At 43.6% G+C, this 16,233-nt stretch overlaps 1 protein-coding gene across 1 annotated transcript in view; it reads left to right on the plus strand.

Annotated features, from left to right (window-relative positions):
- The window catches only part of TEK (TEK receptor tyrosine kinase), a 106,022-nt gene extending 92,036 nt beyond the window's left edge, over positions 1-13,986 (plus strand). Inside the window, exons 17-23 of the mRNA XM_047065125.1 lie at positions 2,162-2,352; positions 2,903-3,016; positions 7,893-7,963; positions 9,020-9,060; positions 9,993-10,089; positions 11,908-12,007; positions 12,798-13,986. Of these exons, the coding sequence (XP_046921081.1) occupies positions 2,162-2,352; positions 2,903-3,016; positions 7,893-7,963; positions 9,020-9,060; positions 9,993-10,089; positions 11,908-12,007; positions 12,798-12,872 (689 nt within the window). The 3' untranslated portion in view covers positions 12,873-13,986. The remainder of the gene's footprint in view (positions 1-2,161; positions 2,353-2,902; positions 3,017-7,892; positions 7,964-9,019; positions 9,061-9,992; positions 10,090-11,907; positions 12,008-12,797) is intronic.
- Positions 13,987-16,233: the final 2,247 nt, after the last annotated feature.

The following is a 16,233-nucleotide window of genomic DNA, read 5'->3' on the forward strand; positions in this document are numbered from 1 at the left end:
CCATTTTTTTTTTAAAGTTGCAGTTTAATTCTGAATGTCTGGTCCTATTTATAGATTGTAATGAGACTTGGGATCTTTTTTGGAGGTAGGTCCCAGGCTGGATCTTTTGCCTTCTGGTGTGGTTCACCCATTAATGCTCAAAGGTACCCGTGGTTGCTGCACATTGCTATCCTTGCTGATTCAGGGATTCCCTCAGCTACTATTGCTAGGGTTTGGGGGAGCCTTCAGCATCAGGAAGAGTGAAGTGCATTGGCTCTTCTGAGTTGCCTATCTTATTTCCTCGAAACCCAAGACACTGATACTCTGAATGTTAAACCCATGAATGCCAAAAACCTATTGTAATAGAAAAGCATTGGTAATGGCTAGGATAAAATAATAGTAATAAACATATCTGATAGAACTTCATTTTTTTTCCCCAAACAATTATGGGTACAATTATGGTGGAGCTCTACAACTATCCTATGTTGTACATACTCTTAAAGGTCAACTTATATTATTTAGATATAATTGAGCACTTCTATGGGTTTACTTCAACATCCTACCTGGGTTTATAATTCTGAATCTATGCTTAAATTTATGCTTAATTATTATTAATTCCTCATGGAAAAGTTTGATCCCACAAAAAAGCTCCACACAGTAATTATTTCCAAACTTGACAACCTCTTGTTGACTCTGAGGCACAAACACCAACAATAGAAGAGAGACTACTTCCTTTTCCTCAATTTATTAAACTAAAAATACTGGGGCTTCAAACAATATATCATTCTGTGATCCAATAGGGTGTAATTCTGAAAGCTAGATCATGTCCCTTAGGTTCAATAATGAAGTAATGACATTTATTTTTCAGCTATTTCCTGAAAACAGTGGTCAGCATGGGACAGCAGTAAATGAAAGTTAAAAAAAGTAACCACCGCCAACAGAAAAATGTGTATCTTTTAAATTTTTGCTCTGTCATCACCTTAGCACATAACTGGTTGGCTCTTAAAATTTATAGTTCAGTGAGGAAGTGAGAAAGCATTGAGGCGTATCTTGCCTTAGAGTGCTACATGCTACAGTACTAGGCGTTTTTTTTTTTTTACACCAGAATTTCAATTTCTTAGAATGTCTCTGAAGTTAAAATTCATTCGACATTTTAAATGTAAAAAATGGTATACCAAAAATTTTACCTTTAAAAGACAGTAAAACCACTCTACTTTTCATTGACTCAAAAGATCAATGTTTTTGTGAAAGAAGATTAATTTTATCAAAAAAAAGAAAAAAGAAAAAAGGAAAACAATTTGGGAATAGGCCAAGACAATGGACCATAATTTCTTCTAGTACCTATTGTTTTATTTGTCTAAGTTTGAGTTTTCTGATTTCTCTAAGCAAAATGCAGTCTCTGACCTCAGAGTCTGCGAACCTAACGAGCAAGACAGTGACGTAGCGGGAGTTTTAGGGGAGCAGTAGAAGGAGGAGGCAGAGAGTTACCTGGTACGGGTCCTTCTGCCATGGACACTTACTATTTTTTTTTTCTTTTTTTAAAATAACCTCAAGAAAAGTTAGAGACAGACTGGAATAACATGCCTGGCTCACGTTAGTTCTCCATCAATACTGAATAAAAAAATAACAGGTGATGCAGACTAGCTGTCCTAGATCTTCTGGAGGCAAATCTTACTGAGTAGGTGCAGGCCTTCAGGAAGCCTCCATGTTAGTCCACGTGTGGTAGGCGGGAGGGGGTGGGAAAGAGGGGACCCTGAGTTCGAGCATGGTGCCCTATAAGCATGGCAGGAACGTGAAACTTCTCTCGGTCCTGTTGTCAGTGTTCTCAAGGTTGGTACCACTAGATGTATTGCTTTTTTTTTTTTCCTTGTTAATGTTTATTTATTTATTTTGAGAGAGAGCACAAGCAGAGGAGGAACAGAGAGAAGGAGAGAGAATCCCAAGCAGGCTCTGTTCTCATCGTGCAGAGCCTGACACAGGGCTCGAACTCATGAACCGTGAGAGCATGACCTGAGCCCAAATCAAGAATTGGACACTTAACTGACTGAGCCACCCAGGTGCCCCAACGTGTTGCTTTTAGATACTAAATTTTACAAGCCATTCCCGAGACCCTAGCACACCTTTGAAATCTCAGAGCTGTTGAGGGCCACTGAGAAGGTGATGTCTCTCCCTTTCCCCACAGGCTACCTGTACCTGGCCATCGAATACGCTCCCCACGGAAACCTCCTGGACTTCCTGCGCAAGAGCCGAGTGCTGGAGACCGATCCTGCCTTTGCCATTGCCAACAGCACCGCCTCCACGCTGTCCTCCCAGCAGCTTCTCCATTTTGCAGCAGATGTGGCCCGTGGCATGGACTACTTGAGCCAGAAACAGGTGTGTGGTGAGGACCTTGCTTTGGACATCTTTCCTTTGAAATTCTCTCTGGACTCAGAGTTGAGCTAAATTTATACATTTTTCTACTCAACTTCCCCCCTTTAATTCCTCTTATGATTGTCCTAATTTTAATCTCTTTGTTACTATTCTGTTTATATAGAAGTTAATGCCAGACACTGACAAGAACTGTATTTAGTGAATCTCAGCATGTGTATTTGATGAGGAGGCTGAACTGATCTTAGCTTCATTTGGATCCAAATAATGCATGATAGCAGAGGACTTGGACTGCAGCAGGAAGATTTAATGACCTGGGTTTTTTTTTTTTTTTCTTTTCTTTTCTTTCTTTTTTTCTTCTTTTTTTTTTCCCCTGAAATGCTTCTCCCAAAACATGATGGGTCATTTGGCCAAATCCACTGAGGATATTAGAGAGGAACTTTAAGGGAATTGGGTTCCTCTCTTCTCTATTTCCCAAAGGTCTGACCGCAGTGGCCTTGTGCCAGCAGAATGAAGTGAAAAAAGCAAATGATGTTTTTTTTTCTTTAAATTTCAGTTTATCCACAGGGATCTGGCTGCCAGGAACATTTTAGTTGGTGAAAACTATGTAGCCAAAATAGCAGATTTTGGATTGTCCCGAGGTCAAGAAGTATATGTGAAGAAGACAATGGTAAGTTCAGAACACAGACACTGAGGACATCCTCCCCAGGACACCCTCCTTCTCCCGATGGCCCTTCTCTTGGATGCCATTGTTCTTTGGTGACTCAGGCATCTGGCTGGGTACCCCAGTAAGTAGTGCCCTGGCCAGGCAAACATCCTTTCTGAGGTTTGATTGCTAAAATGACTGAAGGCTCTGTATTTGCCACTGAAGAAGCCACTGTCACATGTGGCCAAGTGATTGAACATGCAAGCCTCATGGTACAGGGGTCAGTCTACATCCAGGCAGGACCCCTAAGTGTCTCACTCAGAAACCTCTGAGGAGCTCCCTCAAACCCCTTTCATGTACAGCAAGCATAGGAGGGACAAAAAAGACATCTAACATACTTTCCAAATCTAAAGGAAAGAAATTAATAAGGTTCCTACCTCACAAAGAGGCTCTGTAGAGAAATCCCTAACTTCTTTTTTTTTTTTTTTAATTTTTTTTTCAACGTTTTTATTTATTTTTGGGACAGAGAGAGACAGAGCATGAACGGGGGAGGGGCAGAGAGAGAGGGAGACACAGAATCGGAAACAGGCTCCAGGCTCTGAGCCGTCAGCACAGAGCCCGACGCGGGGCTCGAACTCACGGACCGCGAGATCGTGACCTGGCTGAAGTCGGACGCTTAACCGACTGCGCCACCCAGGCGCCCCGAGAAATCCCTAACTTCTAAGGCCACAGAAGATTTCCCTCTTTGCCAAAAGTTCTCCACTCCCTCTCCAAGCCTACGTCGAATCCACATTCTGCTGATGACACCTCCTCTCCCAAACAGTAACATTTAATCTTCAAGTAAAGATCCCAGGAGAACCTCACCATGGAAGGAGAGAAGCTGGACTCAGTCAGCTTTCGTTGCCTGTCATAGCTCCCTGGAAATGCCCCTTCCTTCCAGGGATGTAACAACAACATCATGGCGCCACCCTCTGCTTTCCCAGGGTGGGCTGGCACGTTCAGGGCCTTGGAGCTAACAAATCCTGCATCATCACATGTGTTTGGTGGCTCTACCCCAGTGGTATGGCTCCCCCTTTCCCAGGTCTGGTGGACATTACTCTGGCTAAGATTTCCTGGGAATCCTGCGGTTTTCACACGGTCCCTTTGCTTTTGTGGGTAACAATTGCCTCGGCAAGGCTCAGGCTTCTGTAGTTACCCTCTTTTTTAGGTTCTTTTAAAAAAAATGCTTATTTTACTGACTGACAAGATAACAGAAACAATATTCAAGAATGTTTTGAAAAGGAAATGACCCACAGTTCACTACCTTAACACATTTTATTTTTCATTTTTTACTTCTTGCCTTGCACAAACATACATATTTTTATATAGCTACTATCACAGTGAACATAACTATTTTGGATCTTTCCAGTTCCCTTTCTGATAAGGGTTTGAGGTGGGGCCTCTTTGGCTCTTAGAGACCTCACACACATCCAGTGGGGTCTTGGATGCTTATCAACATCAACACCTTCCAGAAGCCTTGGGCGCCTCCCTGAGGGTTGACTCCTAGGCACACAATACTTTTTTCTCTAAGCTTTTCTGAATTTGCCTCACTCCAAGCAGATGTTTCTCAGCAGAGGGGCGGGGCTTGTCTTAAAGAAGCAGGACCCACCACTCACCCATTTACTCCTTCTCCCCCTAGGCCACCTGAAGCTTGCTTTCTTCCTCACAGAGAATCTTTCCTTGCTTCTCTTTGGTGTTTGGGGGCTGTGGTGCCCGGAGTGAGGGGGTGGAGGCACTGACATAATTTAGCCCCACAACCTACATATTTTATTTGGATGCTGTCCTCAGATGCCCGGGGAGAATGATGGTTTGCTTGGCATTTCATAAAGGGCAGTGATTTCTGCAGTCTTGGAGAGCTCAAGAGGAATGCTTAGGGGGGCAGAGCACTTAGATGGGTCAGAACGTAACTGTGTCTGCTGGAAGTGGCTGGGAGAAGTGTCCTGCAGCAGCATGGGGTCTGGGAGGAAAGACATTAGCCCTCAGGCACGGGAAAGGAGAGGGAATGGAGGGAAGCCAGCTCCCTGCAAGAGGGGTGCAGTGTGGCAAGTTACCACCAGAGGGCAGAGTGGCTACTGTCTCTGGACTATTGTTTAAATTTGAGATTTTGCACTCCAGCTGCCCCTCAGAATCATCTGGGGAGCTTTAAAAAATACTGATGCTGAGTCCTACTGCTTAAATACTATATACATACTTATATACTCTGATTCTGTTGTCCTGTTCTGTTGTCCTACATCAGTTTGTGGTTGTTTGTTTGTTTTTTTTTTTGTTTAAGTCCCCCAGGCGATGCTAATATTGGAAGTGTTGCAAGCTAACATACTAAGTGATTTGGGGCTTTATTACCATTGATAGATGCATCCCCTCTCATCAATGTCTTTATGACTATAGTGTTTCATGTCTGTGCTAGGTTTGGGGGTGACATAAATTGGGACAGCCTCCACCTTTAAGTAGCTCAGATGCATAATAAATAACAGTTCATTAATAATGAAAAACAGTTGATTAATAATGAAAAGCAGTTGATAAGTGCTGACGGCAAAGAAAGCACAGAGGAGAAATGCACATGGGGACACAGAGGAAGCACACTGAACTGAGCCTGTGGGCAATCAAGAAGGGCTCCGTGGAGGAGGCTAACTCTTGTGTTTTACAAATGTTAAATAGATATGGGAGATATGAGAATGAATTGGAGGGTGCAGTACATGTAAAAGCCTAGAGACAAAGGAAGGTAGGAAACATTTGGGGGACAAGTAATTCAATATGGCTGGAGCATAATGCAAAAAAGAGGGAGAGTTACAATTCAAGATGGGAGGAGGAATCAAGGATAAGGTCTTTTTTTTTTTTTTAAGTTTATTTTTGAGAGAGAGAGGGGCAGGGGTGGAGGGGAAAAGAGAGAGAAAGGAAGAGGATCTGAAGCAGGCTCTACACTGAGATCAGCGAGCCCCATGTGGAGCCAGAACCCACAAGATCATGACCTGAGCTGAAGTCAGACTCTTAACCAATTGAGCCAACCACACGCCCCACAGGGATACCGTTTTATTGAAGATTTTTGAATTCCAGCTAAAAATTTTGGACTCAGCTAAGGAATTAAGATCTTGGGACAATAAGGACATGGAAGAACTTTTTAAAAAAGGAACCAGGTGTTTGGATTTGCCATTTTGAGCCATTAATCTGGCTGTGGTGCAGAGAACTGATCCTTAGGGACTGAACCTCTAAAGCAAGAAGATCAATTAAGAGGTTGTCATCAGGTAACAGATGATGGTGGCCTGAACTCAGGTGGGAGAGCAGGAGTAACAGATTGAAATGGACAGACCCAAAAGAAATCAAACAAGAATAATAAAGTGCACGTGGAAATTAGTAATTTGGAGGCATGAGGTCAGAAGCTAGCAGGTACATAAAAGCAAAGACAAGACAGAAAATGTCGATGACTCTTTCCATTCCTGTGGAGGGGGGGAAAAGGCTAGAATAACAGGTGTGCCCGGAGGTGAGGTGGGCATGGAGTGAATATTGGGGAGCACAAGAGGTAGGTTTGCAAAGGGGTAGTTTTATAACTGAATGTTAAAGTACCAATCGGGACTTAGGGTCAGAACGGGCTTCAGAATATCTCCACTTCACAAAGACCTAGGAGACAGTGGCACCTTCAGGTCTAGAGTTGGGGCCCAGGGCATGGCTGATCTCAAGATGATCTCAAGATGGGTCTGGGAGAATGCCTTCTCCTATTTCAGGGGAACTGAGAAGACCCCCAAATACTCTTGATGTTGTCTTACTTCCTGGCTTGCCACAGCTGAAACACTGCTGTTAGAGCTTGACAAATCCCTGGGGGAGAAGTCCCTCTCAGTAGGGCTTATATGATTCCTGGGGTTGATGGGAAGGGAGCCCAAAATCACAGTGAAACTAGGAATAAAACTTAGAAGCCAAACTTCCCAATGTCCAGTCATTTTCCCCAGGCTGGACTTAAAGAAATGGGGACAACTTTGGGGCACCTGGGTGGCTCAGTCAGTTGAGCGTCTGACTTCAGCTCAGGTCATGATCTTGTGGTCTGTAGGTTTGAGCCCTGCATCCGGCTCTGTGCTGACAGTTCGGAGCCTAGAGCCTGCTTTGGATTCAGTCTCTCCCTCTCTCTGCCCCTCCCCCACCCACACTCTGTTTCTGTCTCTCAAAAATGAATCAACGCAAAAAAAAAAAAAAAAAAAGGACAACCTGGGTGGAGTCAGCACTTGGCCCCCAAAGGGCAAATGATTGCGTGTCATCCCATCTTCAAACCCAGTGTAAACTGCATTGATGGGAGGTTATATCCTCCTCCCCCACTAATGTGTATGCACAATGTTCCCTTTGGTTGGAAAGGCTCTTCTCTCCCCGACCCACCTGAGGACACCTACACATACAGAACCGAGCTCACGTGTCCCCTTGTCTGAAAGTCCTCCCCGTCTCTTCCAGGCGTGGTTGGCCACCTCATATCACCTGAGCCTTTCCCACACTATGATTCTCCATTTCCCTGATGCCTCTCTCCCTTTTCAAAGCTCTGAGTGCCTCTGAGAGCCACAACGTGAATCAATGAAATGCCTACCAAAAATGCACATGCCCATCCACACACACATACCCACACATGTTATTTTTCTTTATACAAAACAGTGGTAGGGACTCTTTGAGGTCAGCGGGGTTTATACTCCTTGCACATCTTTGGGTTTGAGAACGCTCTTGTACATGGGACATACACAAACAGCAGCTCCTGACTGTGCTGTATCTTACGTGTGGGGAATCCCAAACACACTTCCCTGTGGGCTTGAGTGAACCACAGCTCCGGGCAAGCTGTGTGCCTGGGGAAGGGTCCCTGTTGTGCCTAAGTGGCATCTCACTTTGTTCTCTCCAGGGAAGGCTCCCGGTGCGCTGGATGGCAATTGAGTCGCTAAATTACAGTGTGTATACAACCAACAGTGATGTGTGAGTAAGCCTTTTATTGTTGAGGGATTTTTTTTTTTCTCCCAGAAAAATAAGCATCTGACAGAGTCTTAAAGCAAAGTAGGACTGTTATGTCCATCTATGGAACAAAAGTAGTCAGTAATCCCGAGAAATAAATTTGGAGTCTATGAAATAAGCTTCAGAGTAGACAGTATTCAGGGTGTAATGTAAGATCCCTGGTGACAGGCTGTGGGTGTCCTTCTGCCCATCAAGGAGAAATGGTGAATTCTCCATCTCCAGAGGAGCAAGGGGCATATGGAGCATTCCTGCCGCTCCACTTCCCAGACTGACCTCAGCATACAGGACCCAGAACAGTGAGGGGCAGTTCACAATAGCTGCTGGGGGTCACATGTGGCTGGGGAAAAAGGCAGGCCAGATCAAGGGCCCATGTCTGCTCACAGCCAAGAGAGACAAGTCTCAGGCTGGTGGTGAAGGAAGGACTGGGAGTGAAACTTAGGCCATTTCCGCTTCCTCCCCACCCCCCCATTGACGGGAGGAAACACTGAGGCCCCGGGGCTTGAGATGACTTGTCCAGGGCGTTTAGCTTATGCCAGGGGAAGGGCAGGGGGCTGGCAAGCACTGCTTCCTCATTGCATGCAAGGTGCCTTTTGTATGTTCTCTTCCATCGTCTCTGCATAACTTTGAGGTGGCAATTGGTGTTCCCACTTGCAGAAGACACGAAGAGGCCTCCAGAGGTTCAGTAACTTGTCCCAGGTGACACGAGTATCAGGCGGCCGAGCCTGGATTTAAGTCCAGTCTGTTGGCTTAGAATTGCACCTGCTTTCCCCAGTACCAGCTCATGTTCTCCACCTAAAGTGAGTGGGTGTTCTCACACATTTCCCTAACGTTTCCCTGTTAGGATCCTTCCCTTGGCCTAAGAGGAGGTCAGCACAGGCCACGTACAAGACCCTGTCCTGGGGAGCACACATTTAACATTTCCTTTTCTGGCAAAGCATCAGTCACCCTGACTTTTGAGGCAGGAGATTGACAGGTCAACCTGTTTGTTGATTATTGGTTTCCCTACTGTGTCTCCTGCAGATGGTCCTATGGAGTGCTCCTATGGGAGATCGTTAGCTTAGGTGAGTATCTATGTTTATCTACTAGGTGAGACTCCAGGCAATGGGAGTGGACCCCTCCCATTCTCCCTCACTGTGGGATCCCACGGGTGCCATCTTTCTGGGGCACCACTAGATGGGACTGGGACATAGAACTTGATGGGTTTCCATGTATGAGTGTGTTTATTCCCATGTTTCTCTTTTTTGAGAGCCCTGTGTCTAATGTCATATTTAGTACTAACAACCTGGTGGCTGTGAACTTCATCATAGGTTGTCTTTGTTTGTACAGAGGTGTCACAGAACTGTTATAAGTTCACTTCTACAACTTTAAGATGATATGTTACACAGCCGTGAAAAGTCATTTTTGAAGACCATTTAATAGCATGTGAAAACATGCATGCCAAAACCCAGAAACTTCCTTACACGGTGATCCCATTTTATAAATGTTATACATGTTACACATGAAAAACCTGGAAGGAGTCTGCAGGAGAGCACTACAAATATTGCTTGCTTGCTTCATGCGTTTTTGTATTTTCCAAGTTTTCTATATTAAATATGTATGTTTTAGAATTAAAATTGGGCAGTACCGATTGTAGATAAAATCGGAATTGTATAAACCCGACCGAGGACTTCCAAATAGGACAAAGATACATCCCATTAGTACAGTAGAGGACTCGTGTGCAGGTGAACTCAGGGAAGAGAAACAGTGCGGGAAACAAGGAGCCGCCTTCTGGATCTGTCTGCTGACGGAATGGCCACACTGTCATGCAGATTGGGGCTTATGTCCAGCTGTGATGTGTGGTGGGTTTGCTCAGACAGGAAGATCATGCTGATTTTGCGTCTTCTCTTGACACACCCTGTCTCTATCCCAGTCTCTGGGCTTGAGGGGCCTGGGGCAGGAGATGCTGAGCTCCACCCCAGAGGGGCTCAGGGCAACCCGGTTTCCTGTCTTGCAGGTGGCACTCCTTACTGCGGGATGACATGTGCAGAGCTGTACGAGAAGCTGCCCCAGGGCTACAGACTGGAGAAGCCTCTAAACTGTGATGACGAGGTGTAAGTCAGCCTGGGGCCATTTAAACAAATGTCTATTCAGGGGTGCCTGGGTGGCTCAGTCAGTTAAGCATCCGACTGGCTCAGGTCGTGATCTCACGGCTTGTGGGTTCGAGCCCTGCATCCGGATCTGTGCTGACAGCTCAGAGCCTGCTTCAGATTTCGTGTCTCCCTCTCTCTCTCTGCCCCTCCCCCGCTTGCACTCTGTCTCTTCCTCTCAAAAAGAAATAAACATTACAAAAAAAATTAAAAAGTCTACTTTGAGAGAGAGAGTGAGTGGAGGGGGTGCAGAGAGAGAGGGAGAGAGAATCCCAAGCAGGTTCCACACTGTTAGCGCAGAGCCTGACACGGGGCTTAATCTCACAAACTGAAACATGATAACGTGAGCTGAAATTGAGTCAGACACTTAACCAAATGAGCCACCCAGGCGCCCCGCACCTTAGGGCCATTTTATCTTAACCTTCCTCTGTGTGTTTCTTGGACAGACTGATACTAATGAAGGGGGTACCTGATTCATACACACATGCGTATATGTATACCTGTACATGCACACACATTGAGATCCTACATACTGCCCCCCCCTCCAAAAAAGAAGGGGAGTTCCTTAAACTAATACCATTCTGTAATGGGCAGGGAATTGAGAGCTTCCTAGGCACAGAAATCCAGGAGGAATTTAAGGTGATGATTATCAGGAAGGTTGAAATGAAAAGCAAAAAATGCAGAAAAGATCTGAAATCAATTCATGAGACTCTTCATGAGTAAATGCATGAAACCTTGAGACTAACTTTGGGGACAGAGATTTTAGGCTGTGATAGTAGGAAGATTTTTTTTTTTTTTTTTTTTTTTTTGGTCATAGAATCTTGCTTCTGCAAGGATTGTTTTCTAGGAGTAAGAATTATACCCAGGGGAAGAATGATTAGCTTTTGTGAAACCACCATTCTCAAAACTGAGTTAGCTGCTGCCTAACTGGCATGATGTGAAAGCACAAGGCTCTAGGTTCAGCAAAGAATTTATTGTCCAAACTGAGCCATTTCTAAGAAAGAGTGCTATTAATTATGGTACTGATACAAGAGGCCATAAACCTAGACCATGCTAGGTTGATAGCCTTCTGTGCACATAAGGTTCCCCTGAGGCATTTGTTCCAAGTGTGAAAATTTGAGCCCAGTCAGACATTGGTTCTGTAGCCCTGGGGGGAGGGGGGAGGGCACTGCCAGGAATCTGCATTTTAATAACGCAAGTGGTTCTGACCACATTTGGGAGAGTACTGTCTTAGATCAGTGCTTCCCAGACTGTGTTCATGCACGTGCAAGAGGTAAAGAAGTGATAGAAGGGGGAAGGAGTTCTGTGGTCACCTTGGGAAATTCCATGTTAAGTCAGGTTAAACAGGTTTTTTGTTTAAATGGCAAGACTTCTCAAGAGTTTGCTCTGCTAATCCCTTAGAGGGAGATGCAGTGTGGAAGTTGGCAAATTTATTAGAGTATGGAGCCATTTTTTTTTTTAAATAACACTTTGAGAGACACAGTATTCCAAGGGACATGCTGCCCTAGACACATGACTCAGTTCTTTCCAGATAATCAGAAGAGGTGAGACCAAGATCCTGCGGGAATGGTACTCAGCAGAGGCACTAGATTTGCTGGCAGAAGAAAGGGGGTCTTGAGGGAAGTGGGAGGCTGGATCAAAACTCAGTGCTGTACCCTGTGCTGCCAGTCAAGTGTAATGACCATGTGTTGAATGGCTACTTTCTCTGTTTTCCATACCCCACACCGGGCCATGCCCAGGACTGAAGCACAGAGTTAACTGGATAACTCTTTGTTTCCAAAGGTATGATCTAATGAGACAGTGCTGGCGGGAGAAGCCTTATGAGAGGCCGTCATTTGCCCAGATATTGGTGTCCTTAAACAGGATGTTAGAAGAACGCAAGGTGAGCGTGGGGCTCAGGGCAGGCTCTTGAGTCAGAATTCCTCATGTGCCCTGTATGGTTAAAAAAAAATGGCTGATACAAGTCACCAAGTACTTCTGGGCCATAGCCCTTGGTATTAGAGGGACATAAAAAATGTGGCCGCTAACTTTGAGGAAGTTACAATTTCAGAGGTGGTAACATTTCTGTAAAAGAGAGTCACATGTGGTAGAACAGAATTAGCTTGTGAGCCTCATGAGTAATGTGGCCTGATCCTTCAATTTTGTAGAAGAAATATACACAAAGAGGTGAAAGTGATGTGTCCAAGGACACACAGCCAGTAGTAGTGGAGCCTGGTGTCCAGTTTCTGTGGGGAGGGGCAGGAAGTCTATCAGAATGTCCAGCAGGTGGTCGGCTATACTGATCTGAGGTTGAAAAGGCAAGTCTAGGTTAAGGAAATGGATGGCAGGTTACCACAATGCAAGTGGTAATTAAACCAGAGATGGGGGGGGGGAGGGCGGTCACCCACAGGGATGGGGACAGAGAAAGTATCTGTAGAGAATGCGACATCTCCGGAGGGACAGCAGAGAGTGGCCTGGAGAGAGAGACAGGGTGAAATCTTACCTGCTGAGGTCGAGGGATGCATTTCAGGAAGAAAGTTGTCAAATACAACATGGGAACTTAAGACCGAAAAATGTCCCCCAGGTACCTAGTCCTTGAACCACATGAAGGGAGCTGGGGTATGACTGTAAGTGCCACGTGCAGAGGCAGTACCGGGGGAGCCTGTGTCTCTGACCCACTCTTGCTCTTGTAGACTTACGTGAACACCACGCTTTATGAGAAGTTTGCCTACGCAGGGATCGACTGCTCGGCTGAGGAGGCAGCCTAGGACCAAGCCCACCCACCTGTATGTTCTGTCTCCCCTCCACTGGCATGACAGACCCTTGATGCCAAGCAAGCCAGCAAGACTGTGCCAAGAGAGGTGACCTAGAACATAAACATGTACATATATTGCTGTGTGTCTGGGACTTTACCACAAAAACCCGTGTGTGTGAATCTATAGTACACTTTGACTCTCATAGGACTGTATATACTGTTTCGAGTAAGAATGTGCTGAAATCAGAATGCCTGTTTGTGGTTTCATATTCAATAATATATTTTTCTAAAAATATGGACTTTACAGGAAGGTGTGTGAGTACAATTACTATAATGCATAACTCATTATCATCCTAGGTATTTTTGATATTTACCTTCATAGTGAATGCTATAAAATCTTTGGCTCTGTAGAAGAAAGATCTTGTTAGTAAACCTAACACTGGCCCTGATAGGCTGGGTAAGAAAAGTGGGGGAAATAGGTTAGTTCTATCAGGATAGAGGTTAACATCTAAAAGAGATCCTGCTGTGCATCTCTTAACTTTCTCCCTCGTGTATAGAAGCCATCCCACTTTCACTTGGTCATTTGTCAACTTCATCATGTGTTTCCAGACCCCACCAGTCAATCCAGAATGCTAACACCTAAAAGTAAGCTTCAATCTCATTCCATACAAGTCTAAGAATCTTTAGAGAAGTACAAGTTTGATAAATTAATGAGATTTGGTTTTAGTTTCTCTGGTAACATGGATTTGTGTGTTTTAAGAAACTGAAGTAGGAAGCCTGGAGTTCCACTTGGGAGACATGTGACATTTGTATCAACTGAACATCCCTACATGTATTGCACGTTGTAAAGTTTCAGTGTTGATCAGTTGTGAGTTTACAGTTTATACCGTAGGCACATGTTGCACTGAGGTCATACAGTAAGTGAATAAATGTCTTGCCTACCCACTTTTCGTCCGGGAATGTTTCTCATAGGTATTGACAAACATCTTTATTATACTTTAAAGTTATCCTCCTTGAACTTGTCAGTAAGATCCATGTAGAGCAGCAGGTGGGTACTCGGCCAGACAGGGGCTCGCAAGCTCCCAGGATTGGAAACATCGAGAAGTGTTGTGTCTAGTTCATTTTCTTGCCAGGGCCATATACCTCCAACTGAGAACTTAATTGAAGAGCCCTTGATAATGAGTCCCAATAGTTTCTTTTGCTTTTTACCCAAATGCCGTAGAGATACTCCTGACAACTGCTAGCTTGAATGTATAGGATGTGGAAATGAACCACAACAAGGATGATCTGAAAATGTAAATAAGATCTTCACATTTTTCATACAGCTTTGGAACAAACGTTAAGGTTTTTTTCCCCCCTGTAATAGTTTGACCTTCTTAATTACGTATTACTCAAATTCATAGTATCCAAAATTTGAATTATTTTATTTCATGTCAAGTACATGAAAAGAGACATGGCGAAGAAGTACTTGTGATAGTAAGAAAAAGATGTTCAGTGATAATTATTTGTAACTCAAAATGCCAAGGCAGCAAACCTGAAGTATGTTTGAGGGCCTGTCGTCACAGGCACCTGAGGTCCTTCTGGCACTCAGGTCTCACTACTGATTACTCAGATGCACCTGTATCATCGGCAAAGAAACCTTTGTCATTTTGCAGCATTTTAGCAACATTAATATTGAAGGTTCATCCTTAAGGGTAATCAAACTGAGTTATGTCGTGTAGTTTCCACATCATCAAAAAGCAATTAAGCAAGGAGGAGCTAACTCCTCAAAGGAATTCGGCCAATTCCAATATTAGGAACACAGGTTAGAGCATGGTACGTTTGGGGGACCCACAGGACACTGCCTTAGAAAAAGGAGTGGTTATGAATTAAAATCAGGTAACATTACAGCAGTTAGAATAAAAACACATAATGCATCAGCCAAAAGACCTAAATCTTTTTGTTAACACTGAAAATTTACGTTTACTTTGTGAGGAAAACCTATTCTACATATATATGAGACCTAAAAAAAAGTCTGTGTATTAGGTAAAGACAGTTTTAGGTATTGAGAGAGAAAAAGAAATGTATGCAACCTCAGACATGACCTTGATGGAAGTCACGGACTCATTGCTTCAACTTGAAACCATTGTTACTCACTATCAATGAAGAGGAACCGAAAATTCAAAACAAACCAACTTTAATTTACCCATTAACCATTCTCCCCTCAGCAATCATAACTTAAGAAATAAACTATGGAAATTTAGCCTTTAAAATGTAATAAATAAACCTCAACAGCGCTTTCCTTTCTCCTCTTTGAAGAAAAAGGTCAAGAAACTTCATGCCATCATAGACCAAACTCTACTGGCAGCAGCAGAGGCCAGAGGGGTCACTGACACAACAAGGCAGGGATTGCAGATCTTGTCAGACAAAATGATTACTTCCTTCCTTTCAGGTCTTCTTTTACCTTCCAGAGGACCAGTTCCATGCAGGCAGTTGCATTGTCAATTGAATTGTGACCTCCAAGTAGTACAGAATATAAAACAATGTGTTAGACAATGACTGTACCCATGATATCACCCACAGCTGTTCTCAAAACAAAGCCTGGAGTTAATGTTTATAAAAAATTAACACTGGTCACTTAGCAAAATGGTATTTTGTTTGCTTTGTAAATGTTGTACATAAGTCTAGATTAGCAAACATCTCCCTTTTCCTATGTAGCCTGTCCTCGCATGGTGACTGCTTTGCTGTGACTAGATAGCTCATGGGTGCTCTCTCTCTGGAAAGAAGGTCCAGAGGGAAGGTAACAAAGGGGAAGGCATTACAAAAAAGAGATCCAGCAAGGAGTAAAAAACAGTCTGTGAGGAGAAGTAGAACTGTCTACACAAAGAATGACCTCAGATACAAGAGTACATGATTTAAAAGAGTGGAGGAAATTTACCCAAAATATAAAGTCTATAGTTCTGATGAGGATAATAAATGTATGAGATTAAATGAGAAAAATCATACTAGCACTTCTAAAATAGTGGGTGTATTTTTCATTTGTGTTATTCTGAAAAATTCTGAAAAAACAAAACAAAATATCTGTACTTTTATATAAGCTATTTTTTAAGTGAAATATTTTCATGTGTAAGGCTTAAGATGGATTGCAATAGAACACATTTTATAATAGAATTTTGTAGGAGCTCTTTGAGATGTATTTTTAACAAAGCAGGTAAAGATCCACTTTGAGATTGTATTAGTGTCTCACAGACAAAGAATGAAAGAAAAAGACCATAGGGGTACAATATGTATTTTGTACAATTCATGACATGATCAGAAGGGCTTCCCGTATCTTAGGTATCTTTAGAAACATAGCATTGTAACAAATTTTAACATGCTCAGAATTAATTTTCTTA

This window comes from Lynx rufus, unplaced genomic scaffold (assembly GCF_022079265.1).
Source record: "Lynx rufus isolate CCGP_SWC_20201006 ecotype Redwood Valley unplaced genomic scaffold, mLynRuf1.p SCAF_10, whole genome shotgun sequence".
Classification (NCBI taxonomy): domain Eukaryota; kingdom Metazoa; phylum Chordata; class Mammalia; order Carnivora; family Felidae; genus Lynx; species Lynx rufus.